Below are 25,175 nucleotides of genomic sequence, written 5' to 3' on the forward strand. Positions count from 1 at the left end.
CCCGTTTTCAAATAATTTATTAGGAATTCAAAACTGAAAATAAAACCTGGAAAAAGAAGTTACAGATGTGGAGAAAAGAGACACCGGAGGGTGGTAACTTGCTGGCTTCAAAACACCGTGTAACATCTTTTTAAAAAAATTTCCCAAACAAATCAGAAAACGGAATTCCAAGGCCCTGAGCCCATGGGTGGGCCCAGTGGGGTGGGGGGATCACAGGGAGGGGAGGAGAGGAAAGCTAAGTCTCTCAAGACTCAGCTCAAGTGTGTAGAAAATTAAAAATAAAAACCAATAAAATGCAGCTTCTCTTTTATTAGGAAACATTAAAAAAAAAAAACCACGAACAGCCGCGCATCTCAGTAACAAAGATTATTGCTTTGTGTTCTCAGGGCTAATAGGTTAAGCACCTCACACAGACAATTAACTCTCCAAAGGGGGTTTTCAGGGGAGGGGACTATGATGGGGAAGGGAGCTTAGGTTCCCAGCCCCAGACGTGGGGGAGAGGACACGGGCAGGCAGTGGGTGGGTGGGGGGCTCCACCCCGCCACACCAGCCTGGTCACTCGCTGTTCATGAAGTCATGACCTGAGCCTCTTTTTCCTTTGAAGAGGGCCCAGGGACTCGGGGCTCTGGCCACGGGACCATCCTGGTGGGGAACTTCAGTGAGAGAATGTGGGGGTTCCCTGAGAAGCCCTTTGCTTTCCCCTGGGGTCCGCCCCTTCCCAAAGTGCCCACCCCCAATGCCCACTCATGGGGGGCTCAGGGCAGAAACCATGAAGGCCTGACCAGGTAGGGGGTGGGGGGGTGGGGGGTGACCTTTGGAGAGTTAATTCCTTTCCAGCAGTGGCTCCGGGCGAGCCCTTCTCTTCCCTCGCCCCCACACTGGGTTTTTTTTTGGGGTGAACAGGCCCAAGGCCTTTGACCCCATAGGGCCTGAGAGAGCGGGGCCTGCCTTGGCCACAGTTGAGGCCTGCAAGCTTACAGTAACGGTGTCTGAGAGGGAGGTACAGAAACGCGGGGTGGGGTGAGGCAACGCCCTCGCCCCCAAGGGGTCTTAAAGACGGGTGGGGGCTTCACCTCGCAGTATTTACATATATGATACAGGACGGGATGGTTCCAGGGGCTCGGCCTGGCCTCCTCAGCCTGTCCTCCTCTCCAGGGCTGGAGGGAGCTGGCCAGGGGCCCACACCCACACAGACATTTTGTTCTCAGCTGGTGGGGGGGCACCTGGCCCCTTGCCCCCTGCGGCCTGGGGCTTCACATTCACAAACCTAGAAATAGTTTAAAAAACGGTTTCTTTAAAAAACAGAACAAAACAAAACAAAAAAGAAAGAGAAAAGGAAGGAAAAATCAGAATAAAAAAACCAGGGTTGTGGCTGTGGCCTGTAGCAGGCCCCCTCCGCCCTCACTCTAGCTATGCACAAATACAAAAGCCTTCTGGGTGGGGGGGTCCTATGGGGGCGCGGCGGGGAGAGGGGCGCAGACCCGACGTGGTGGGGCGCAGAGAGGAGAACGGGGCGGGGTGGGGGGGGGAGACGGTGGGCATGGGGAGGGGGCAACCGGCTAATCCAAAATAAATAAAAGCAGGTAGGACAGGGGAGGTGGGGGAAAGGGCTGGGGGCGGAAGAGGAGGAGGTTAGTAGGGGAGCCAGACATGGATGTCTGGGGGTGAGGTGGGGGGGCAGCAGGGCAGGGGCCGGGGGGCCCAGGGAGTAGGGGGCAGGCAGTAGCGGTCCGAGTCGCTGCGGGGGAGGGGGCGGCGGCTGCGGCTGAGGTGTCCCCGCCCCCTCGCTGGCTCACTCGTGGTCCTCAGTCAGCTGCAGGCCAGGGCGCTGGAACACAGCAGCGGGTTAGGGGGTCCTGCCCCACGCCTCTCTGCGACTCGCAGAACCCACGTCTCCTCGTGCCTAAGGCCTCTTTCCCTAATCCCTTCCTAGGCAAGCTTTGCGCATATATTTCGCATCTCCTACTCCCTGTCTGGAACCCTCTTTCCCTAGATTTCTGGATGGCTGGATTTGCTCCAATGTCACCTTATCAGGGGCTGCGCTCTGAACCCCTGAAGCAGGCAGACCTCTCACGTGCAATTTAGAATGATCTCAATTGCTCACTTGTTTTTTTGTCTGTAGAGAGAGGCAAGCCTTCTTGGTCTTCTACCACCCCCCTCCTGAAACAAATGCTCAATGAATAGTTGTTGGAATGCACAAATGGACAAACAAAGGAAGTGTCGCTGGGACACAGAGCGCCCCACTGTACACAGCATGATGGCTGTGTGTCTTCCCCTCCCCCTGGCTCTCTGTATATGTAGATATGTGGACAGTATCCTGTTTCACCTGTTGGATATTCCAGTGCATGCATGCAGTCTATTTAACCGCTCTCCTGTTGATGGGCATTTCAGTTATAAAAGTAAATGCCTAGAAGTAGAATTGCTGTGTTATGGGCATGAAATGCTTAGTCCAGATAAACCCTGCCCTTTGAAAAACCTGAGCCGATTTGCACAGGTTCCTCTCCTCCCTCATCACAGCGGAGCCCCAACAGTCTTAAAAAAAAATCTTTGCCTGAGAAGCGGCACGTGCTGCCTTATGGTGGCTATCATTTACATCCTTTCTGGAGCAGTTTGAGTAGCTTCTCCGGGTCTTCGATCATTGTTGGGATACAGGTCTGTCTCTCCACTGGGGCTGTGGGCTCCATGAAAGTCTATGTCCCAGACTGTGTGGCTCAGCGCTAGCCTCCCAGGTGCCACCCACACCCCAAAGCCCCAGCCCACCTCCTCACCTCCTGCCACCTGTTTCCTGCTTCAGTGGTACCCATTGGTGAAAGCTGTGGCAATCAAGGGGCCCTGGAAAGAAAAGGATTTGACTCCTAGATTCCTGGGGGTGGCAGAGAAAGCCCAGGGGCTCCTCCTCTCTTCCACAGGAGCCTCAGGTAAGGCACAGACCTTCTCTAGCCCTGCCCGTATCACCCCTACTTTCTGCTAGGGTAGATTATCCAGGGTAGGGCCTGAGAATCTGCAGATTACCAGCACCCTGGTTAAAAGCAGGGCACCCCTGAGATAGAATCTAGCCTCCACACAGGCAGAGATGCTGAGCCTCATTTGCACAGTATTCCCAGAGCCCACCCAATGCCTGGCATACAGAGGGCGATCATTAAATGCCCACTGAACAAGTGAATGATAACTCTCACTGATCCCGGGTCTCCCATCCATTATCTCTTGCCTCTCTTCTCCCCCTCCCTCAAAAGATAGACAAGGCCTCTCCTTCCTTCAACTTCTGGGGCCTCCAGGTCTGGGGGCCACTCACCCCAAGACTGTGGCCGAAGCCAGTGCTGGGGGCGGGGCTGGCAGCGCTGATGTAACTGCTGACCCCCGAGTCCTGATTGGCTGCTCCGTAGAGCTCGGCCATGGGGCCGGGGCTGGTGGTCCCCAGGAAGCCCCCTGTGCGGCTGGGAGTCGAACCTGGAGGGGGAGCCATCGTCCAGGGGTGAGAGCCTGGCAACCCAGAAAGAAGACAGTGATAGCCCCAGCGCCCACTGTGACCCCGCAGCAACACCCCCCAACCCATCCCACCCCCTCCCCAGACCTTGACCCTTCCCTGGACCTTGACCCTTCCCCCAACCTTGACCCCTCCGCCTCGGCCTCATCCCCACATCCAGCAGAGTGTTGTGGGACCACTGCCTGGAGATTGCCCAGAGTCCGTCCACCCCCACCAGCCTCAGCCCAGGGCCCCCCTTATCTCTGGTGCCATGGCTCAGCAGGCTCCTTACTGACTGCCCCACCCTGGTGGAGCCCTTCCCACCTGTCCCCACCCTGCAGCTGCCTGTGCTGTCTAAAATGATCATCACTCTGCTATTTAAAATGTTTGGTGTTTCCCTAGAATCTGGTTCCTTGTCTCTACTCCTCATTCCTCCACTCCACCCATGCTAACTGGCCTCCAAGCCTTGGCACCTGCTCGTCCCTCTGTTGGGAATACCTTTCCTCCTCTTTGCCTTCAGATCGGAAGTTAAGAGGGGCAACCTCCTGGCAGCCCTTCCTGAGAGGCCCCTCTCTGACACCTGACTTCTCCCGCTGGGGCTGTAGCATGGGATCGCCTTTTTAACACCTGCCACCCCACCAGCCTGCAAGCTCTGGAGGGCAGAGACCACACCTGTCTCCTTCCTGGCAGGCCTGGCAGATGCTCAGTTCATAGTCCTTGAGTGAATGAATAAGTGAGTCCCTCTGAAAAGGGGTGGCCGTGGCCACCTCCCCTCCCCTCTAGACTTCTCTGTCCCCCATCCCCCTCGCTCCCTGTACCCCAGACGGCCTCACCTGTCCCTCGAACCACGGCCGCTGCTGCTGCCGCCGCCGCCATGGGTCCATAAGCGGTGAGGGGAATGGCTGGAAGGAAAGGTGTGGGCACTTCAGTGTGATGGCTGAGGGGCAGCGGGGGTGCAGGCAGAGCCTCTCTGGCCATACCCCACCTCAGAGGGTTCAAGCACAGCCCCGGGGTCAGGCAGAAAAAAGCTCCCTTGGAGAAAGGGAGGAGAGAGGATGGCCTCCCAGGGATCGGCTGGGCCTCAGCTTCAACCTGGACTTGAGGGACACATGTGCACGACCCAAATGTCATGGTGGGGGCAGGGGGTGCACAAGCCACATCTCATGGGGGGTGAGATGGGGGCGGGGCACCCCCTGAGCTGCCCTGAATACTACCCACTGCTGCCATCGCCAGGGAGGGCCCTTGGCCGAACGGGGGGGCTACTCGGCCCAGGGCTATCGAGAGATACATCCCTCTTTCCAGTCCAAGTCAACTAGAGCCAGTGACTGACACAGGCACCAAAAACCGGGCCTGTCGCTCCAAGGACCAACGGACCAAGAAGTGCATTCTCGCCTTCCCTGCACCCCCACTCCCCCCACCAAAAGATCGGGCTGAAGCTTCGACAACCCCATTTTGCTCTTTCTGCTCCCTGGCTGGCTCCCCTCGTGCCCCTCCTCCTGGCTCAGCACCCCTGACCATCACCCAGGAAGAAATGACCACTCCCTTCCCCAGGTCTCCTCATCCCCTTTTCTCTGACCCTCTCTTCAAACACAGGGATCTGGCTATTCCCTAGTTTGCTGTCTACCCCACCCCCCCACCTCTACAGCACCTAGCACCCTGCCTTGTACACAGCAGGTGTTTAAGGAATAGCAGTGATCAAGACCATCCGCAAGAAAAAGAAATGCAAAAAGGCAAAATAGTTGTCTGAGGAAGCGTTATAAGTAAATAGCTGAGAAAAGAAGAGAAGCAAAAGGCAAAGCAGAAAAGGAAAGATACACCCATTTGAATGCAGAGTCCCAAAGAATAGCTAGGAGAGATAAGAAAGCCTTCCTCAGTGATCAGTGCAAAGAAATAGAGGAAACAATAGAACGAGAAAGACTAGAGATCTCTTCAAGAAAGTTAGAGATACCAAGGGAACATTCCATGCAAAGATGGGCACAATAAAGGACAGAAATGGTATGGACCTAACAGAAGCAGAAGATATTAAGAAGAGGTGGCAAGAATACACAGGACAACTATACAAAAAAGAGCTTCATGACCCAGATAACCACAATGGTGTGATGACTCACCTAGAGCCAGACATCCTGGAATGTGAAGTGAAGGCCTTAGGAAGCATCATTATGAACAAAACTAGTGGAGGTGATGGAATTCCAGTGGAGCTATTTCAAATCCTAAAAGATGATGCTGTGAAAGTGCTGCACTCAATATGCCAGCAAATTTGGAAAACTCAGCAGTGGCCACAGAAAGGTCAGTTTTCATTCCAATCCCAAAGAAAGGCAATGCCATAGACTGTTCACACTACCACACAACTGCACTCATCTCACACACTAGCAAAGTAATGCTCAAAATTCTCCCCCTGCCAGGCTTCAACAGTACATGAACCATGAACTTCCAGACGTTCAAGCTGGATTTAGAAAAGGCAGAGGAACCAGAGGTCAAATTGCCAACATCCGCTGGATCATCGAAAAAGCTAGAGAGTTCCAGAAAAACATCTACTTCTGCTTTATTGACTACATCAAAGCCTTTGACTGTGTGGATCACAACAAACTGTGAAAAATTCTTCAAGAGATGGGAATACCAGACCACCTTACCTGCCTCCTGAGAAATCTGTTTGCAGGTCAAGAAGCAACAGTTAGAACTGGACATGGAACAACAGACTGGTTCCAAATCGGGAAAGGAGTACGTCAAGGCTGTATATTGTCACCCTGCTTATTTAACTTATATGCAGAGTACATCATGCGAATGCCGGGCTGGATCCAAGCACAAGCTGGAATCAAGACTGCCTGGAGAAATATCAATAACATCAGATACGCAGATGACACCACCCTTAGGGAAGAAAGCGAAGAACTAAAAAGCCTCTTGATGAAAGTGAAAGAGGAGAGTGAAAAAGTTGGCTTAAAACTCAACATTAAGAAAACTTAGATCATGGCATCTGGTCCTATCACTTCATGGCAAATAGATGGGGAAACAATGGAATCAGGTGAGAGAATTTTTCGGGGGCTCCAAAATCACTGCAGATGGTGACTGCAGCCATGAAATTAAAAGACGCTTGTTCCTTGGAAGAAAAGCTATGACCAACCTAGACAGCATATTAAAAAGCAGAGATGTTACTTTGCCAACAAAGGTCCATTTAGTCAAAGCTATGGTTTTTCCAGTAGTCATGTATGGATGTGAGAGTTAGGCTATAGAAAAAGCTGAGTGCCAAAGAATTGATGCTTTTGAACTGTGTTGTTGGAGAAGACTCTTGAGAGTCCCTTGGACTGCAAGATCAAACCAGTCAATCCTAAAGGAAATCAGTCCTGAATATTCACTGGAAGAACTGATGCTGAAACTAAAACTCCAATACTTTGGCCACCTGATGGGAAGAACTGACTCATTTGAAAAGACCCTGATGCTGGGAAAGATTGAAGGAGGGAGAAGAAGGGGACGACAGAGGATGAGATGGTTGGATGGCATCACCGACTCAATGGACATGAGTTTGAGTAAGTTCCTAGAGTTGGTGATGGACAGGGAATCCTGGTGTACTCCAGTCCATGGGGTCCCAAAGAGTTGGACACGACTGAATGACTGAACTGAACTGAACTAGAAGAAATATAACTAGGAGGGATCCGTGCTTTAATGATGGGTTGTCATGAGCCTGGAGCTGCCTCCGGCTGGGGGTGAGCACCCCCTACTGCTTGGCTCTGCCACTGCAACCCTGAGAGGCCACACTCTCATCCAGAGCCAGCGTCTCCCATTCAAAGATGCGCCCCTGGGGGCTGTTTTAGTACCCTAGCCTTGAACTGGAACTGGAAGTGGGGTGAGGGACTCTGGAAAAAAAATCCTCGTGAAAATTCTTGTGTAGGTTGTTGGACCAGGAGATGAAAATCTAGGACAGCATGCTTGCACAGTTGGGAGACGATTTGCCTAAGATCTTTAGAGTGCTGGCACCTTCTTAAGACATAACCTCCTTTGAGAAGCCTTCCCTAACTACCCCTACTAAGGCAGCCCCTTGTCCTGACCCGAGCACCTTAGCACATCTCCTTGTTTTATTTTCCTTGTGGAACCTCTCACCCGGTGCAAGTATCTTGATTTACTTGTTTATTCCTGTCTCCCTCCACTAGACTGTCAACTCCAGGAGGGCAGGGAATTTGTCTGTCTCACTCCCTACTGAATCCCCACCACCTAAAACAGCATTTGGCACAACAAAAATATTGATTAAATGCACAAGGAAATACTGTCGTCTCTTGAAGGTGAGGGAAAAGTTCAGACACCAGACCTCCAAGAACTGCTCAGCCTCGAACCCACTGCCTCCCCAGGCCAAAATGTCTGCAGAGGGGCTACTCCTTCCCTCAGTTCTTTAAGGGCAGGGTTGGGCCCTGAGGTCTGGTTTGGGGCCCAGTTAGGCATTTCCTGAAAGCAAAACCAGCATGCTCTCATCACAACAGTAAAGCATTACTCATTTGTATAATAAGTATTTATCTCTTTCTCTAGAGCACAAGTTCTGCAGATGAGAGCCTGCTGTCTGGTTCCTTCTTTGCCTCCAGGGCTTGGCTGTCTGTCTCACACAGTAGGCCCTCAATACGAATTCTGAGATGAGTAGGAAAGACCCCCATCTGCCCCTCAACTCACTCTGCTCAGGGAAGATCCTCTATCACCCCCACCGCCAGGACTCCCTCCCCTTCCTTCACCCCAGGTGCCTCTTTCCCCTCCCCCATTTTGGGGGCCCTCTGGGCACCCCTTGGAAGGAAGGTCTCATCTAAAGCAGCATCCACGCTGTGTCTTCCACACGCGGCTAGGTTGGGGGAAGGAGTCTGGGGGTGGGGTGAGGGGAGAAGCAGGTTGAACAGAGAAACCCGTTGCAGCTCACCTCATCTGCATCCGCCCCTTGCCCCTTGCCGTGGGCCTCCGCCCCGGCCCCAGCTCCAGAGCTGAGCTGACAGGCCCAGGTGAAAACTCCACCTGGAGAAATGGCCCAGGATGGCCGCACACATCACCCTACTTGCCCACAAGTTGCAAATGGGCTGGGTTCGGCCCTCAAATAGGTTTCGTTTGGTCCTCAGGGAACTTAAAAATTTGAAAATCGTTGCTAATATTTGAAAATAACTGAAAAATTCACTTGAAAGTGAAAGCCGGGTTTCTGGCTTCTCTTGGAAAAATGGGATCTGAACATATCGGGTTTCTACGTTGCCTCCTAGCAGAGGCAGAGCGGAGCCACGCCCACCGCCGGAGCCACGCCCTCCACCGTGTCCTGACTGGGGCCGAAAGAAGCTACGCCCACCACTGGAGCCACGCCCTCCACCGTGTAGGACGTCCCCACCCCGCCCACTCCTCTCTGAGTTTGAGACCCTGGCTGGTTCACCGCTGGATCCCAGCGCCTACACGGTGCCTGGCATACGGGAGGCGCTAGATAAATATTTATCAAATGGATGAATGAGTGATTTCGCCTCCATCTGCTGGCCTTGGCCCTGTGCCTTACCCTTAAGGACCATGTAGCTACGCAGACTGGCCAGTGCCCGAGGCTGCTGCACCGCCGGAGGACTGGAGGGCAGGAGAACAGGGTCCCCCTAGCTTTCCCGGGGTCGGTCCCTGGGTCATTCTCTTTCTCCCCCATGTGGCCTGTGAGGTGTACGAAATCCGAGCGACTGACCTGTAAGCTCGGGGAGGACTGGGGCGCTCGGGAGAGGGGTCCGCTCTACACGGAATTCTAAAATGAAACGTAAAACAGCTTAGGAAGATGCAGAGAGGCCCCTCGTGCGTGGCCCAGGGAGGATGAAGGCACCCACGGGACACTTGATGGGGGGACAGGCCATGCACAGGACCCGAGAGCTGGGGATTGGGAGAGCGTGGTCGCCAGCAGGCCAGGGTGGGGAAGGAGACAAAGACACAGAGAGGCGAGACCAACAAGGAAGGAACAAGTGGGCAGAGTTGCCACCTACACCCCGGGCACTGGGAGATGGTGGAGCTTCTGTCCCTGGTGTTTTTCTTAAAAGGTCTGAAGGCACTAAAACATCTCCCAGAATCCATCTTTTTGTTCTATTTTGGGGGCAGGCAAGCAATGACCCTAGAGCAGCTCTGCCGCCTTCTAGATGAGTCATCTTTGCAGTCACTTTTCCCCTCTGAGCCCGTTTCCTCACCTAGAAAATCAGGCTCATCCCGCCTCCCCCGGAGATCACTGTCAGGACTAGTCAGCGTCATGGGCACAGAGGAGTCATAGCTGGACAGCCCAAGGTGCAAGGGCTTAGGGGACCCCTCCAGAGAAATAAGATGAAAAAACAAACAAGAGCCTTGCAAAAATATGATATTTGATATTAAAAAAAAACATTGAATAGTCATCATGGGAAAGGCTCAGAACTTTGTTGGGCTTCTTGCCACGTATGGGAAGGGCTAGTGTTGTTTTTATTTTGAATTGCAAATGAGGGTGGTGATCATCATGGTTTTAAATTGCTTTTCAGCATTCAGGGTCTCAAAAGGTCTCATCTGCCTTGGAAGGAGCTCACTGTAGCACATGGTCATTATAGGTGACTCCATAAGGACACAGCCAACGCTGGCCCTCAGGGGGGACTCCCCACGACAAGCCTGATGCCCTTTTGGTGGAAGTGGCAACCCTGGAGGCGGGTAGGGAGTAAAGGCAAGAGACTGGCAGAGGTCATCCTGGGAGGGAGGGGTGTCATGCAGGGCCACACAGGGAGCCCCACCCCCAGCTTCTCGGGAGGGGAGGGGGGGCTGGGTGGGGAGAGGCGCTCCTTCCTCAGACATGCCCTTCCTTCCTAACCTCCAGCAGCCAGACCTCCCCCCAGCCATGCACCACCCCCTGAACACTGCCCTGAGGAGTCAGACTGCCTGGGAACCGGGGACATGCTGGCAGCAGAGGGACATTGGGCAGGACTTACCGGGGAACTGGTAGGTGTAGCCGGGGGCGAGGCCTGTATAACTCCGGCTGGCATAGGTCGTGGCTTGGAAACCAGGGTAACCTGATAAGGCAAGGGGACCAGTGTCAGATGCTTTATCTACAGCACTGTGGGGGAGGATGTATCACGAATTCCCCTCCCCACTTTGTATCATGAATAATAATCACATTTACCACATACATACCATCTGCATGCCAAACCCTATACAAAGCCCACTGCACACTTTGCTCTCTCCTTAACCCTCATAAGAATCCCAAGTGGCACAGTTAGGAGCCTCATTTTATAGGTAGAGAAACTGAGGCTCAGTGAGGTGACACTAGCTGAGAATAATCCAAACCCTTATAAAGGTTCTTCGTGCTCTGGCTCCTGCCTCTATCCTCTCCTCATCTACACCCTGCCCCTCCCCTCTCTCACTCTGCTATGGCCACACTGGCCTCCATGCTGTTTTTCAAATTCACAAGCTCCTTCCCACTCCAGGGCCTTTGCACATGATAATTCCTCTGCCTGGAACACTCTTCCTCAGGTTTTCACATGACTATGTCCTTCTCATTGTGCAAAAGGCAGCTCAAATGTCACCTCCTCAGAGAAGTGATCCCACAAAAGACCTCTCTCTCATCAGTTACAACAGTATTTATCATGTGACTCTCCCTGGTTTTTCCTTTCAATATTTATCATGTCACCCTGGTTTTTTCCTTTCATAGCACTGATGACCAGTATCTGAACTTATCCCAGGATTTCTTCAAGAGCTGATTTTCTGTCTTTCCCATCTTTTATTTCTGTCTCTCCATCACCAGCACAGTGCCTACTAGTTAGTATGTATATAATAGATATTTGCAGCTTTGAAAGAAAGATCACATAGTGAGTAATAATGGTATAATTGGGATTCAAAATCAGATCTGACTGGCTCCAAGTCTCTTAACCAATATTCTGTATTGGTTAGAGGTGTTCTTTTCTCTCCCCCACCCTCACTTTTTTTTTGTTGGGGGGGGGCTTCGACAAGCACATGTGGGATCTTAGTTCCCCAACCAGAGATCAAACCCATACCCACTGCAGTGGAAGCACTGAGTTTTAACCACTGCACTGCCAGGGAAGGCCCCTCCCACACTTCTTAAAAGGGGTAAAACCAGCTAATAAATTGTTTTGAAAGGAAAATTTTCTCAAAGTTCCAAAGGACGCTAAAGAAACAGAACAACTAAATTCAAAAACTGATTCTGGTGGATCTTGTTCTGGAGGACAGAAATAGCTATAAAGAACAGTATTGGATCAACTGATAAAATCAGAAAATAGTAGACTAGATTAAAATATTTTATCAATATAAATATATGAAGTTGATAATTACAATGTTTCATGAAAGCACACCCCTAATCTTGGGAAATACACACTTAAGTAATTTACCCTCAAATGATTTAGAGAAAAATCACAAGCATATCATATATGTGTGTGTGTACACATATGTGTGTGTGTGTATATATATACACACATACACTTATAGAGGAAATGAGAAAAGCGAATGGGGTCTGATGTTAACAATAAGTGGATCTGGGGACTTCTCTGGTGGTCCACTGGTTAAGACATCACCTTCCAAAGGGATTAAGAGTTCAATCCTTGGTTGTCCCCCAACCAAGTCTAATATCTCACATGCCTCTCAAGCAAAAAACCGAAACATTAAAAAAGAAGCAATACTGTAGCAAATTCAATGAAGATTTTAAAATGATCCACATTAGAAAAAAATCTTAAAAAAAAAAAAAAAAAACAGGTGAATCTGGTAAAGGGTATACGGATTTTTTGGTAATACTACTTTATTTTTCCAATTCTTCTGAAAATATAAAGTTACTTTCAAATAAAAAGTCAAAAAACAAAAACAAAACTTTAGGAGCAGACAATGTTCCACTTGGTGGGTGTGCTCCTCACGCCCTCTATCTGGGATCCCATTCCTGACCCTCTAGCCCTGCTGTACCCCCTTCTCTGAGTCCTCAGGGCACCCCTCCCCCATCTCCAGCATAAAGACCCCCTTGTTAGTGTTCTCTTTCTGTGTATATACAGCTTGTCTCTCCAGGAAGACTGTGACCTTCTTGGGGTCCCAGCTCAGATTTTTCACCCTTGGTCAAGGGCCCCAAGCACTGCTGACTCCTGTTCATCTTCCAAGGCTCTTGGTGACCTTGACCCCCCTCCCCAGGGAGCTTCCCCAACCCCCAGGTCGATTTAGGTGCCTCCTCGGGCCTCCCACAGCCTGCAGTCAGTCTGTGGTGACACAGTCTGTTTAATCTTGTCTCTCACTTGATGGGAATTACAATGAAGGCAGGTCCTATTTCTCAGAAGCTGCTCAATAAATATTAGTCGAACAAACAAGAAGAAACAGGCTTCTCTCTTCCTTCCCAAAGGCATGTGCGTCTGTAAATGCTGTTCCATCTGCCTGACCATTTTTGCCCTCCCCTGCTCCTTGCCCTCCCATGACTTAGCTCCTACTCAACCCTCAGACTCAGCTTAAATGTCACGTCTATCCTAGCGTCTCCAAGTCTTGGTCAGTTTCACTGTGACCATGCTCCCTACGCTTCTCCATCCGAAACCTAGTATGTTTTTGTTGTTAGTCACTAAGTTGTGTCCGACTCTTGTGCGACCCCATGGCTCCGCTGTCCAGGGATTTTCCAAGCAAGTACACTGGAGTGGGTTGCCATTTCCTTCTCCAGGGAATCTTCCTGACTCAAGGATGGAACCCGTGTCTCCTGCATTGGCAGGTAGATTCTTTACCACTGAGCCACCAGGGACTCATTTGTTTTTTTCTGCCAGACCATAAAGCTCCAAGGAAAGTCACTGCTGTAATTCTTGGCACAGGGCCTGGCATTTATAGTTGCTCAGTAACTACTTACTGGATGGATGAGTGGACAAACAAATTGAACAGGGGGATGGACAGAAGGACCAATTAATGAGCAACTGGACCATTTTTTTCGGTCACCACCAGAGGGCAGCACCCCACAACCAAATCACCCACCTTGGTTAGGACTGCCAGCCCTGAGATCCTTGGTCCACACACCCTGGGCACTGTCTTCCCAGACAGGAGGGCAGACCACAGAGGAAAGGCAACACCCACACAGCTCCTGGTAGCCCCAGGTGCACTTCTGGGCAGGAAGAAGCCACAGGTGCAGGCCTAGCACATACCCAGCATGCCGATGCCCAGCATGAAGGCGTCCATCCCGTAGGGCATGACTCGAGACCTCCCCCGGGCCGAGCCCGTCGGTGACATCACCTCTTTTGGCTGAGCTTTCTTACATTCCACCTGCAATGAGATCCGGCAGTCAGTCCCTCCTATAGACCCAGGGTCGTGGACCCTCCTATTCCCTGGCAGGCCTCTTGTTCATTTCATAGTTACTATTTTTGGCGTGATCGCAATGTGCTAGAGATGGGTTGAGCATGCAGTGGTTCATCAAATGCTTACACCGGCCCTGAAATGGATGGAGGTACTACTGACACTCTCGTTTTACAGACAAGGGAACTGAGGCTCAGAGAGGGGAAGTCATCTGTCCAATGACTAGACTAGGAAGTGGTGGAATAAGGATTTCAGTCCAAGTCCCTCTGAGCCCACCAGCTGTGCTTTCTAACTGCCATGTTCCTGTCCACACTTTCAGGGGGGTGAAAAAACTGGCTCTGGCCCACGGACTGTGAGGCCTCTCTGCCTGCCTCCAGAACCTCCAAGCATTCCCTGACTCAGGCTAGAGACCCGGTCTCCCTCTGCACATCATGCACAACGTTCCCAACCAGGGACTGAACCTGTGCCCCTTGCAGTGGGAGCACAGAGTCCTAACCACTGCACTGCTAGGGAAGTCCACCTGCTCACCATTTTGTTGTTGATTTCGTGGAAGTGGATTTCACACACTTTCTCCACGATGTCCTCACTCTCAAACGTGACAAAGCCGAACCCTGGAGGCCAAAGGCAAGGTCAGAACCGGGCTCCTGGTCAAAACCCAGCCCCGAGTCATACCAAGAGCACCACTCCCTTCTTACAGGCAAGTGTCTAAGAACTAATGAGAGGCTTCACCCGCACCCTGGCAACCTCTCAATTACGTGATGAGACAGGATTTCAGTTCCCAAATCATAGACGTGAAAACCAAGGCTCAGTGAAGTGACTGGCCCAAGATCACATAGCAAATTAGAAAGAGGCAGGGCTGTGACACATATCACATTCAACATGCCTTTTCTCTTCCTCAGATGCTTTCCAGAGAGAGAAATAGAAATACTTTTAAAATACACACACAAATACTTTTAAAAACGTACATGAACATGGACAAGTATATTTTTGTATACAGATACACACACACACACATACACACCCCTAGGTACCCATACATCACAGAGACACTCTAACTAGTGCTCACAAAGGCATAAAGGCCCCTGTGTGCATATGAGTTACCCTGACATGTAGGTCTACACAACCGTTCATATCAAATACCCTCACATGCATAGATACAAACACATACACACACACACACCAGCACATACCCCATTCCCCAAACAGGCTAAAAGGCCCAAAGCTCTGAAGGCACTGGAGAAACAACCGTGCCTCCTCCTGGGTGTGCCCCAGGGGCTGGAATGGTATTTCTCAGAAGGCAAGGCCCTTGGGAAAAAAACAAGCAGGCAGTGCGCACCCGGTGGCCCAGATGCTCACAGATCCAGGGGCAAGGGGGCTGGGCTCGGCCCAGGGGTGGGGCAAGGGGGCCAGTGGCAGGAGCAGACTGTAGAGTCAGCCTGACCCTGGGGTGGCCGGGCCTCAGCTCTGGTTACCAGGGACAAGGTAAGCCCAGCAGACACCGGCTGGGGCGGGGGCGGAGGGCTCAGTTGCAGGGGGAGGAGAGGTCCACTCCTCCGTTCCTCTCCTCTCGGGTGTCTGCAATTCGGCAAGTTTCTAGCACAGGAAACGGCGGGACAAAAGCCTTCTGTAAGGCCAGGCCCGGGAGAGGATGCAGATCCTCGGGGATAGGATGTCAGGAGGCGAGATGAAAGGGCAGCTGTGACCTGTAGCCCCCTGGCTGACCACAGGCCCCCCAGCCCGGCCTAGGAAGGGGGAGGGGCCACACTCACCTCGGTGCCGGTTGGTGGTTTTGTCAAACATCAGCATGGCATCATCCACCTAAAACAGAGCTCCCGTGGAGGACCCACCAGACCCAAGGGTCTCCAACGCAACCCAGGAGCGAGGGCTCCGACACCCACTCCCCTCCTGCCCGGTCCAGGCTTTATCTTCAACCTGCTTCCTGGGTGGGGGACAGCATTCCATCTGTAACCCCAACTGGCTACCATAGCATCCCCGTTCAACCACCAGATTCTCCTGTAAATATTAAGCACCTGCTATATGCCTGGCACTTTGCCCCACCATCTTCTCCTTGCATGGTAAAAGCCTCATTCTGTCGATGAGGAAATGGGCTCAGAGAGGTAAAGTCACCTGTCCAGGGTCACACAGCACATCCCAGATCAAGCCTGGGAGGAGTAGGAGGAGGCAGACGGTGGGTGTTAGAGGAGAAAATAGAGGAGTAAGATAGGAGATGGGGAAGTGAAAGCCTCTTTCCCACTTGCAAAAGGCCAGGAGGCCAGCAGCTACTCCAGTCAGACCCAACTCCCCTCTCCTCCTACAGATCTTTTCCTTTAATTGAGGTTTCCTTTTTGCTAGAGGCTGTAATTAAAGCAAGTAGAGTTCAGTGCTTGGGCTGCTGGCCTCCCACTGACGGGGGAGGGGAGAAGGGTGGAGGAAGGGGGAGGTTCTGCATTATCCCCCATCCCTTGGACCCCAAGTCTTCTCTTCTTGCTGCTCCCTCAAGGCATCCCCTTGGATGCACGGACAGCCACAGGCCTTCTCTTCCCTTCCGCAGTCTCAGCTTCCCTCTACATCTGCTGCTTCCTCCTTGCCCTCTTAATTCTTCAGCCAATGTCAGCTGTCTCACGGGGTTAAGCTAAGGTCGGATTCATCCTGGGTGGAAATCAAGGGCTGCCTCTGACACTGCCTCTCCCCGTTCCACCTCCCACTCCAGCTGCTGACCCTCCCCCAAATGGTCAGACACCCAAGGGATCAGGAAAACTTCCTGAGGCCTTGGGGCACAGCCTCTTCCCCACTCGCCTTTGCTCTCTTTCCAGGCTGTCATCTGCCTTGTTGAAGTGGAAAGGGCGGCCCCTGAGCTGGGTGGTCCTCCAGCTCTTAGGCACCAAGCAGCAATTGGGCCCCTGACTTTCCCCAAGGAGAACCAGAATCCCCTCACACCAGTAAGTCAGGAGGCAGCAGGGTCCCTGGAGAATCTCAGGAGAAAATGACATCTCTCCGCCCAAAGAGGCACCTGACCTAGGGCCGCACAGCTCGGTGTCACCCTTGCTCCTATCCTTATGGACCCATTCTGAGTCCCAAGTCAGCTCAGCCATCCAAACTGGATGGACACTTCATATTTGGCACAGAGAAAAGAGAAACCCGGAAAGGGGGGGCTTGTGATAAAAGCATAGGCTTTGAGTAGGACCGGCTGGAGCTGGAAAGTAACCTTGGCCAGCAGCTTTAGGTCTCTATGATTCAAGTCCGTTTTCTGTCAAATGGGGCGTTAGCTGTGTCTTATAGGGAGGTGTTAAAGGAGATCTGCATGCAACACTCCTAACTCACAGCACCCGGGATAGAGTAAGTGCTTAATAAATAGCAGCTGTTATTATTATTATTACCTTTATTAGAGAGGGGCTTGCCCACAGTCACATGGGGCAGACTCGCGAAGCTAGAGAGTAAACGACTGGACACCACTGGCTTTGAAGGCTCCATGAAGGCAGTGCCAGGTCGGTCATGACCACCCTATCCATCACGGGACTTGTGCTCCCTGATTATTTTTTGAACAAATGAATAGATGAATCCAGCCACACCCTCCTTCCCTATCCCGCCGCTGGGTTCCTGATTCAGCCCAAATCCACCGCCCTTCCTCCAACCAACCCCTCTGGCTCCACCAGCCCTGGCCAACCCCCACCCTTCAACCTAGGCCTTGGCTGGACAGACCTGGAGTGGGCAAGGGGGGTTGAGGCCAGGGCACAGAGCAAGGAAAAGTGGTTGGGGGTCCAGGGGACCCCCCCCACTGGCGTCCCCTCCTGGGGCCAGCAGAGGGGAGGGAGGCTCCCAGCCCAGTGTCCTTAATAGGCTTTGGTCTCCATGGGAACCCGGGGGCAGGGGGGCTCGGGCGGGGGGGGGGTGGGGGGGAGGGGAGGCGGCCGAGGCCTGCTGACCAGTGGGAGCCGCCAAGTTCGGCGGCCGCTAAGCCTGAGTGGCAGCCATGGCGGCTGACCATTGTTCCCCCCTCGGCGGCGGCCCCTCGATCCGGGCGGGGGGCCCCCCGCCGCGGGGCCCTTGGCATTCCCGGCTGTCCCCCTCGCTCCCTGGCAGCCTATTCTCTGGCTCCCCCTGGCCTCCCCGGGCCGGTTTCACATGCCAACGCCGATTTAGGCCCGAACAAAAGACGCGGCCGCTGACGGCTTCTCCTGGGGCCCGGTTGCCATGGCAACGCCGGCCCCGGGGGCAGGCGGCCTCCAATCACAGCTGCTGGATCAGATTAGTGCGAGCTCTAATGCTCGGCGCTCAGACACAAAGACACCCCACCGGAGCCCGAGCGGGGCCTGCTGCTTCCCAGGAGCGCCCTTCCCTCTGGGGCCCAGGCCGCCGACCTGCCCTGGATCCGGTACCCGGGTCCTGCGGAGGCGCCTTGAGCCTAGGCCTCTGGCCCCGGCATCGCCAGCATACGCTGGCCAGGGGACCTCCCACCCGCTCCCCTTCTACCCTAGAGGCAGGGGGCTGGAAACCCACCCAGTCACCAGCTCACGTCCCATTCCCAAGCCACGGTTCTCCTGTGCCCTGCGCCTAATATAGGGAACCGAAAGGGCCTTGATGAGGTGAGACCCAGCCGGCAGCCTGTTTCACGTCTGAAAAACATAGGGACCCCAGCACTCAGCACAGAAATCTCTACTTCACCCTGAGGCTTAAGTAAAACTTGGTCCCCTCCTAGCCATCTCTCCATGGCACCTTGATGTTCACACGCTCCCCTTTCTGGGGAAGGCGGGACACGCTATTGTCTGATGTCACTACATTGCTTCTGCATGAACTAAATGGCCCAGAAATTTAAGTTCCAAGCACCACAGAGCTGAGAACCAGTTCTCTGGGACTGATCAGGAATTTGGGGTGGTCTCTGCAGCCCCTCCCCAATAAGCTAAGAGATCTGCACCACCACCCCCACCCTAGCTCCTACCTGCACAAGCAGGGTTCTGAGTACAACTGGGAGTCATATTTATTGCCTCGTTATCATCCTTAGCAGGAAGGAGTGGGGGAAGGTACAACCACCCTGTGGACTGGACAGGTGCAGACTCCCAGGAGGCCAAGGGGGTGACTGGATTGAACTGGCTTCGGGAGAACAGCCTCCCTCAGGAGAAGGAAGATAAGCAGGAGAAGGGCGACAACAGGGATAGCTACTGTGTGGCTTCCCTCCCTGGGGACGCGTCCACAGTCTGAAGCCCACAGATAGGCCAGGAGCCTGAACGCTGGGTTTGGCCCAGCCTCACCCACAAAAGGACCCAGCCCCCTTTGCGACTCTTGCAGGAATTGGAATGACCTGGCTGGACTTCGTGCTTGCTACCCGACCAAAATTCCACAGGGCTTTCATACCCTGTGCCCGGCCCCCCTCCCCCCGGCCCTGACCCCCAGCCAGCACTCCCTAGTTAGGACCCACCTTCCCGAACTGCTCAAAATACTGCTTCACATCCTCCACCGTGGTGTTTACTGATAGGCCCCCAACAAAGATCTTCTTCGTTCGAGTCACCATCTGTTCGGGGAGGGAATGAGAAAGTGGGCATCTGAGTCCTGTGGCCTACCGCCACCAGCGGGGGCTCCAGCCCTCCTGCCGGGGTGCCAGCTGACTAGCTCTCTGTGGCCCTAGCTACTCAGAAGACTCCCCCCACCACCACCCCAAGCTCCCCCCTTGGACTCCCACCTCTGGGCCTGTCGCAGGCAGCTGTACACCCCACACCCTGGCTCGCTCCCTGGGTCTGTGTCAGGAAGCGGGTGGCTGGCTCAGTGACCCAGACCTACAGCCGTACCCCGAAGACCCCACCAGCCACTCCTAGAAGAGGCCTAGGCCCATCCCAGGGTCCCCCTGAACTTAACACCGACATTTTCCTCATCAACCTCTTCCCAACCCAACCTCTGGCAGCCCCGTGGCCCCAGCCCTGTTTTAGGAAGAACACATGGTCCTAATTACCCCAGGAGCGCATGGCTAATCCACGGCAATTCCCAGCCCCATCCTAGCACTAAAGCACCTTCTGTCACCAAACTGCTTAATGGAATTAACCCAATTCCGACCATGTGCTCCCTGGTGCGGCTTCCTTCCAATACCTGGTCTATAATTGCTTTCAGGCCCTCTGCTGGACCCTGGCAGGGATGCCCTTTTCCTGTCTCCCCTGCCCCTCTCCTTTCACTGTGGCCAGAGCTAGGCGCCATGACTCAGAATCGTAAAGCTACCAATTTCCACCAAGCCCTTGCAAAGGGGGAAACTGAGATCTCCTGGAGAGGGACCTAGTCCCGGGACACATGACATCAGCCGACGCAGGGGTCCTGCTCCCAGGACTGCAGTCAGCCCACCGCCTGTCTCCTGTTTTCAACTGCTTAAAAACTAAGATGTAGCTAGGTGCCCTGGGAACTGGAATACCACTGTTAGGCCCCTGTGCTGCACCAAAAGTTTTGAGTTCTGTATGGCTCCACTGCTCAGAGAGCTGTTTTGCGGGCACCCAGAAAAATTTGCCAGAGCATCAGGGACAAAGAACACTTAGGAAGGCAGCCACAGTCGCCCAAGTTGAAAGATAACAGGTAACAGATGCCAGGATCCCTTCCCTCTCTGCAAGCCCAACGTACCTCATCCCAGAGGTGAGGGGAGCTGGGGAGGCGGGGCACCGGGGGTCAGAGGTAGCTCCCTGACCTGTCTCTAGTTCAGCTTCAGCAGGTAAGTCTGGGCTGTATTTGAGTGCCTCCCACCCAAGAGGTGCGGGCACAGAAGTTGTGATCTCCAAAGTCACAGAATTAGAGTCCAAAGTTTGCATGCATGCATGCTGGCACTTCAGCTGTGTCCAACTCTGTGCAACCCTATGGACCGTGGCCCACCAGGCTCCTCTGTCCATGGGGATTCTCCAGGCAAGAATATTGGAGTGGGTTGCCATGCCCCGCTCCAGGGGATCTTCCTGACCCAGGGATTGAACCCACATCTCTGTGTTCCACGCATTGCAGGCAGATTCTTTACCCTCTGAGCCACTAAGGAAGCCCAGAATCCAAAGTGTACTGACTTCAAATACAGGGCAATGAATCCCCTGAGGGGTTCCTCTTTTTCTCAACACACGCAGCCCCCTCTCCCTAGTCCACCCCAGAGCACAGATGGAAAAATGCATCATCTCTGCAATCCAGAGAGCAAGGACATCAAGAATCCTCCCTCCTCCCACCCCATGCCATGCCATTAGCACTCCACCCAGAAGCCTCTTCCATAGAAGAGAAAGATGGGAAAATCTCTACTGGTGGTACAAAGCTGCTCCCAGACACAGACATACCTACCTTAGGCTGTGCTCGCCGAGGAAAGGCCACCTTGGGATCAATCTGAAAGAGAAGACAGAGGTAGAGGAGCCTTGGTTATTAAACACAGCCTGAAGATCTGAGGACCACTCTCATCCCAGGACACAGAGGTGACACAGAAGTGACAGAAACCACCGTGGCCTCTGGCAGGAAGATGTAATGGTTAGAGCTGGGCTGTTGGGCTCAAATCCCACTTAACACTGCTTCCCAGTTGTGAGATCGTGCACAAATGACTTAACCTCTCTGAGCCTTAGGCTTGAGCTCACCCGCAAAATGGACCCAATACTGACATCCACGTCAAAGGGTCCTCTGAAGATTATTTGAGGTAATGCTTACAAAGCACTTGTCTAGCCCTCAGCAAGAACCAGAAAAAAAGTAAGCAGAGACTTATTCCTTCCGGCACCAGGTATATTGAAGCCCTTCCTGCCTGAGAGATACCTGTCCAGGTGAGGCAGGCTATCCAGATTACGGGAGCCTTGGGAATGGAAACAATCTTTGCCTGCAAAAGGCTTTGAGATAAGAGTTCGTAAACCACAAGGGTAGACTCCATTCTGTTTTCCCAATACCACCGCCATCTAACAGTCCTTCCTGATGGTGCAAGCAAACAGTTCCCTGGTAGTACAGGTCGGCTTGGGGTGAAACAGAGCACAGGCTTTGGTGACATGCAAGAGCACGGGATCTGGACTCAGAAACTTTGCGCTCCTGGCCAAGTCTGTGATCTTAGCAACTTGCCTGACCCCTCTGAGCCTCAGTTCCCTCATCTGCAAAGTGGGGACAAGAGCACCCACTTTTCCCAGAGGCAGCTGCATGGAATCAAATGAGATAACGCAGGTGAAAGCGTTCCTTTGTGAACTGCCCTTCTTTGCACAAACAAAGGTGCTATTACCAGCGGGCCACCTTTGCCCTTGGCCATGAACAACCAAAGGGGAAAAAGCAAGATGCACCTGGGTACTCCCAGGTACTATATTCATACTAACAAACATCAAAAGGCAGAGCTCGAGATACTGTGATCAACACAGGACCTCTGAGGCCCAGTCATTTCAGAGTTTCTTGCCACTCACGTGGGTGGACACCACTCAGAAGTTCACCAGCCAATCGCAGGCAACATCTGTCTTTCCCCACAGCTCCTTCCGTTCACAACTCAGCCTAGTTCTAGGCAACAGACTCTGTCTCCTCACTGCCTGAATGGCACGAGCCAGGGAACAGCCCTCCTGTTTCCCCCACTGGAATCTACCCACAGAGAAGGAACCTCCAAACTCCACACTGGGCAATGCTTCCTCTCTCCCCAGATCCCATGGGGCTCCAGGGATAATTATAGCTGCCCACCGATTTTGTATCTCAATGGACATGTTCATCCTTCTATTGCTCCTGGAGGCCACCAGAACACACCTCTGACAGTCCCCCTGCGCAGACACTGATGGGGAGATGGTACCTAAGCCACGGCCCACAGACCCACGCACAACCAGTCGCTGACACACCCTACCTCCACTCTGACTCACAGCTGGCAACATAAAACCCAACAAGTAAATAAAAGGTGAAAGTCAGAACCCAAAATAGACTCCCCACAATAAGCCTCCCTTCCACCCCCACCCCTTTCCCAGGCTGGAGAACGCCAAACACAAAGCCCCTGCCCTTTGCAAAGTTCCGCATCTCAGAAGGATGCCTATCTCTTGCTCCTTCCTCCCCTCTCTCTTCCTCTTGTCCATCGTCCATGCCCCTGCCCCCCCAGCTCCAACCCCAGTCCCAACATCTCGGCTTCCTGAGTGCCGCAGAAGCCATCAGTGCATTCTGAGGACAGGGGATGGTAGGAGAACAGGCAGCTTGATGGCAGATAATCACCAAAAACAATAGGCCACTGTCTCTCCATTCCCAGCTTGGGTCACTTGGTCTGCGCCAAGAAGATCCTTTCAGGGCCGGCAAAGTTGAGGCCTGGCCTCATTGGCTCATTACCGCGGGCAAGAGTGGGAGCCACTGGGCAGAGATAACAGGAGCTGGGGACAGGCGGTAGTTTAACAAATTCTTGGGCACAACCAGCTATTGTTGCAGGTAAGCAGGAGCCAGTGACTGACCCAAGCAGGGAGGCCCAGCGCTGGAGGAGAGTGGGGGAGTGTGGAGAGAGATCGCACTGTCCCTGGCAGACAGTCACCCCATCACAGAGAAGCCCTTCCTCGGTTTTCTCCTCTCCCCTCTCCCCTCTAGCCGGGGCCTGGGCCAGCGCCCCCTGCAGGGCCCAAGACACTGGGGAGCGGCGGGACAGCAGCAAAGTGTTCCCAGAGTCTGAATGCCCAGCCAGCGGCTTCTCCCCAGACCCAGCCGGCAAGAGTTGTTTCCAGGCAAGCTAGGGCCCTCCTCATAAATTCCTCCACGGGCAAAGCAGGTTCACATCTTCCACACAAAGCCAGGAGCTCATTGACCAAAAGTCAGGGGAGGGGGGGAGGAAGGAGGGGGGATTCAATAATGCTTTGCCATTGGTCTGGAATGGGGTAGTGGTGGTGGGGGGGGAGCCAAGTACTAGTTAGAGTTCAGAGAAGCCACGGGTGGGTCACTGCAGCCCTGACTCACCCCATTTGGGCTAGGGGAGGGACCTAGCCCCACCCCAAGCTCCTCTCTGAGGCATCAAGATTAGTATGTGCAGGGAGGGGGAGGCAGCTTCACCGTCCCTCCCCGGTCCTGGAGGGACTGGGGTGGGGTGGGGATGTAACATCAATTAGCAGGCTTGGGATTTTGCAGCTCCGTATCCCCTCAACTCGACTGACAAAGTTTCAGAGCGTGGCAGTCCTTCTACTCGGCAAACTCCCTCCTTTCTCCCGGGATCCCATCCAACTGCCCCCACCCCGCCCCGCCCCCCCGCCCACAACCCCGGACAGAGTCCTGCCCCTCTCCTCCAGCGACCTCCCTCTCCCAAAAGACCCCCGAAGCCCCGAGGGCCACTCACTGTTTTGGAGTCGAGCTCGTGCCGCGACTGCGCCAGGACTTTATCCACCCCCGCCTGGTCCATGAAAGTGACGAAGCCGAAACCCCTGCGCGCCGTAGTGAGGGAGAGGCAGATGGTTACAAGGCAGAGAGTGGCGGCGGAGCGGGGCGAGCCGGGAGCCGGAGGAGGGGGTGAGGGGCTCACCTGGATCTCTTGGTCAGGGGGTCCCGCATCACCAGACACTCCTTCACCTCCCCGAACTGGCCGAAGTATTCGCGCAGCCCTTCTGTAACCACACACCCGCCTTCGGACCAGCCCGCGCCCCTGCGCCCTTCCCCCCTTCCCCCGTCCTTTGCCCCCAGTGACCCCGGCGCGGTCCGGCCGCCCCCGCGCCCGGCAGCCTGCACGTTCTCCGGCGCTTCCCCCCCACCCCAGGTCTTCACCCGGCTCCCCTGGAGCCTCCTGGCGCCCACGGGGGCCCCAGGAAACCGAGGGCCGAGCAGGGCTGGAGGGGGGACGGCTCCGGCCGGGTTCCCGCCGCTCCGGGAGCCGCCTCACAAAAGTTTGAGCCGCAGGTGCGAGCGGAGTTGGCGCTGCCGCCGGCGGGTCCCCGGGGCCCAGCCCACCCCCCACCCCCGATGCCCCCTGAACCCCTCATCTCCTCCCCTCCACCCGCTGGGCCGTGCGCGCTTGTCGATCGCCCTGCGCTCTCGGGGTCCCCGGGCGGGGCGCGAAACGGCGCAGGGGCGCCCGGGGTCAGCGGGGCGCAGGGCTGGGCTGGGGTGTCCGGTTCCGGGGCGCCGGGGGGTCCCGGGTGCCCCGCCGGGCCGGCGGGCGCTCCCGGGCTCGCTCACCCTGCGTAGTCTGCCAACTGAGTCCCCCGATGAACATCTTGCTGCGGAGGAGGAGAGACACAAAGGGCCCGCGTGAGCGCCGGGCGCCCGGGCGCAGGGGGCGCGGGCCCGGGCCCCGGGGAGGCCCGGCCCGACCCGGATCGGCCATGTTGGCGGGGCCGGGGCGGGCGCGGGCCAGCGAGGCCGGGCCGGGCCGGGCCGGGACGTACCAGGGGTCGTGCGGCGAGTCCGGGGAGGCGAGGCCGGGCTGGGGCGCGTCAGTCTCCATCGGGAGCCGCGGGCGGCGCGGGCAGCGGAGCGGCGGCGGCGGCGGCGGCGGCAGCGCTCGGCGCGGGGCAGATGAGGAGCGCGGCGAAGGGGGCCGGACGGACAGGCCATGCTGCCCCCTCCCCCGACCCCGCTCGGGCGGGCGGGC

The 25,175-nt window shown here is 54.5% G+C and overlaps 1 protein-coding gene across 4 annotated transcripts; it reads right to left on the reverse strand.

The window, feature by feature from the left end:
* Positions 1–25,156, reverse strand: MSI1 (musashi RNA binding protein 1). 4 transcript variants are annotated; one of them, XM_070769683.1, is made up of 15 exons: positions 24,970–25,154; positions 24,761–24,801; positions 24,111–24,192; positions 23,928–24,012; positions 20,975–21,016; positions 19,110–19,202; positions 15,466–15,514; positions 14,225–14,307; positions 13,549–13,666; positions 10,375–10,455; positions 9,132–9,188; positions 4,297–4,365; positions 3,293–3,447; positions 2,769–2,832; positions 1–1,828 (listed from the first exon to the last, which is right to left on the reverse strand). In XM_070769683.1, exons 1-14 carry the CDS (start codon positions 25,026–25,028, stop codon positions 2,791–2,793), a joined length of 1,056 nt encoding a protein of 351 aa, XP_070625784.1. In that variant the 5' UTR covers positions 25,029–25,154; the 3' UTR covers positions 1–1,828; positions 2,769–2,790. The 4 variants fall into 4 exon arrangements, with proteins under 4 accessions (XP_070625784.1, XP_070625781.1, XP_070625786.1 ...); XM_070769680.1 differs by having other exon boundaries at positions 3,293–3,480; XM_070769685.1 differs by lacking the exon at positions 9,132–9,188 and having other exon boundaries at positions 24,970–25,156.
* Positions 25,157–25,175: the final 19 nt, after the last annotated feature.

The sequence above is a fragment of the Bos indicus genome, chromosome 17 (genome assembly GCF_029378745.1).
Source record: "Bos indicus isolate NIAB-ARS_2022 breed Sahiwal x Tharparkar chromosome 17, NIAB-ARS_B.indTharparkar_mat_pri_1.0, whole genome shotgun sequence".
NCBI lineage: Eukaryota > Metazoa > Chordata > Mammalia > Artiodactyla > Bovidae > Bos > Bos indicus.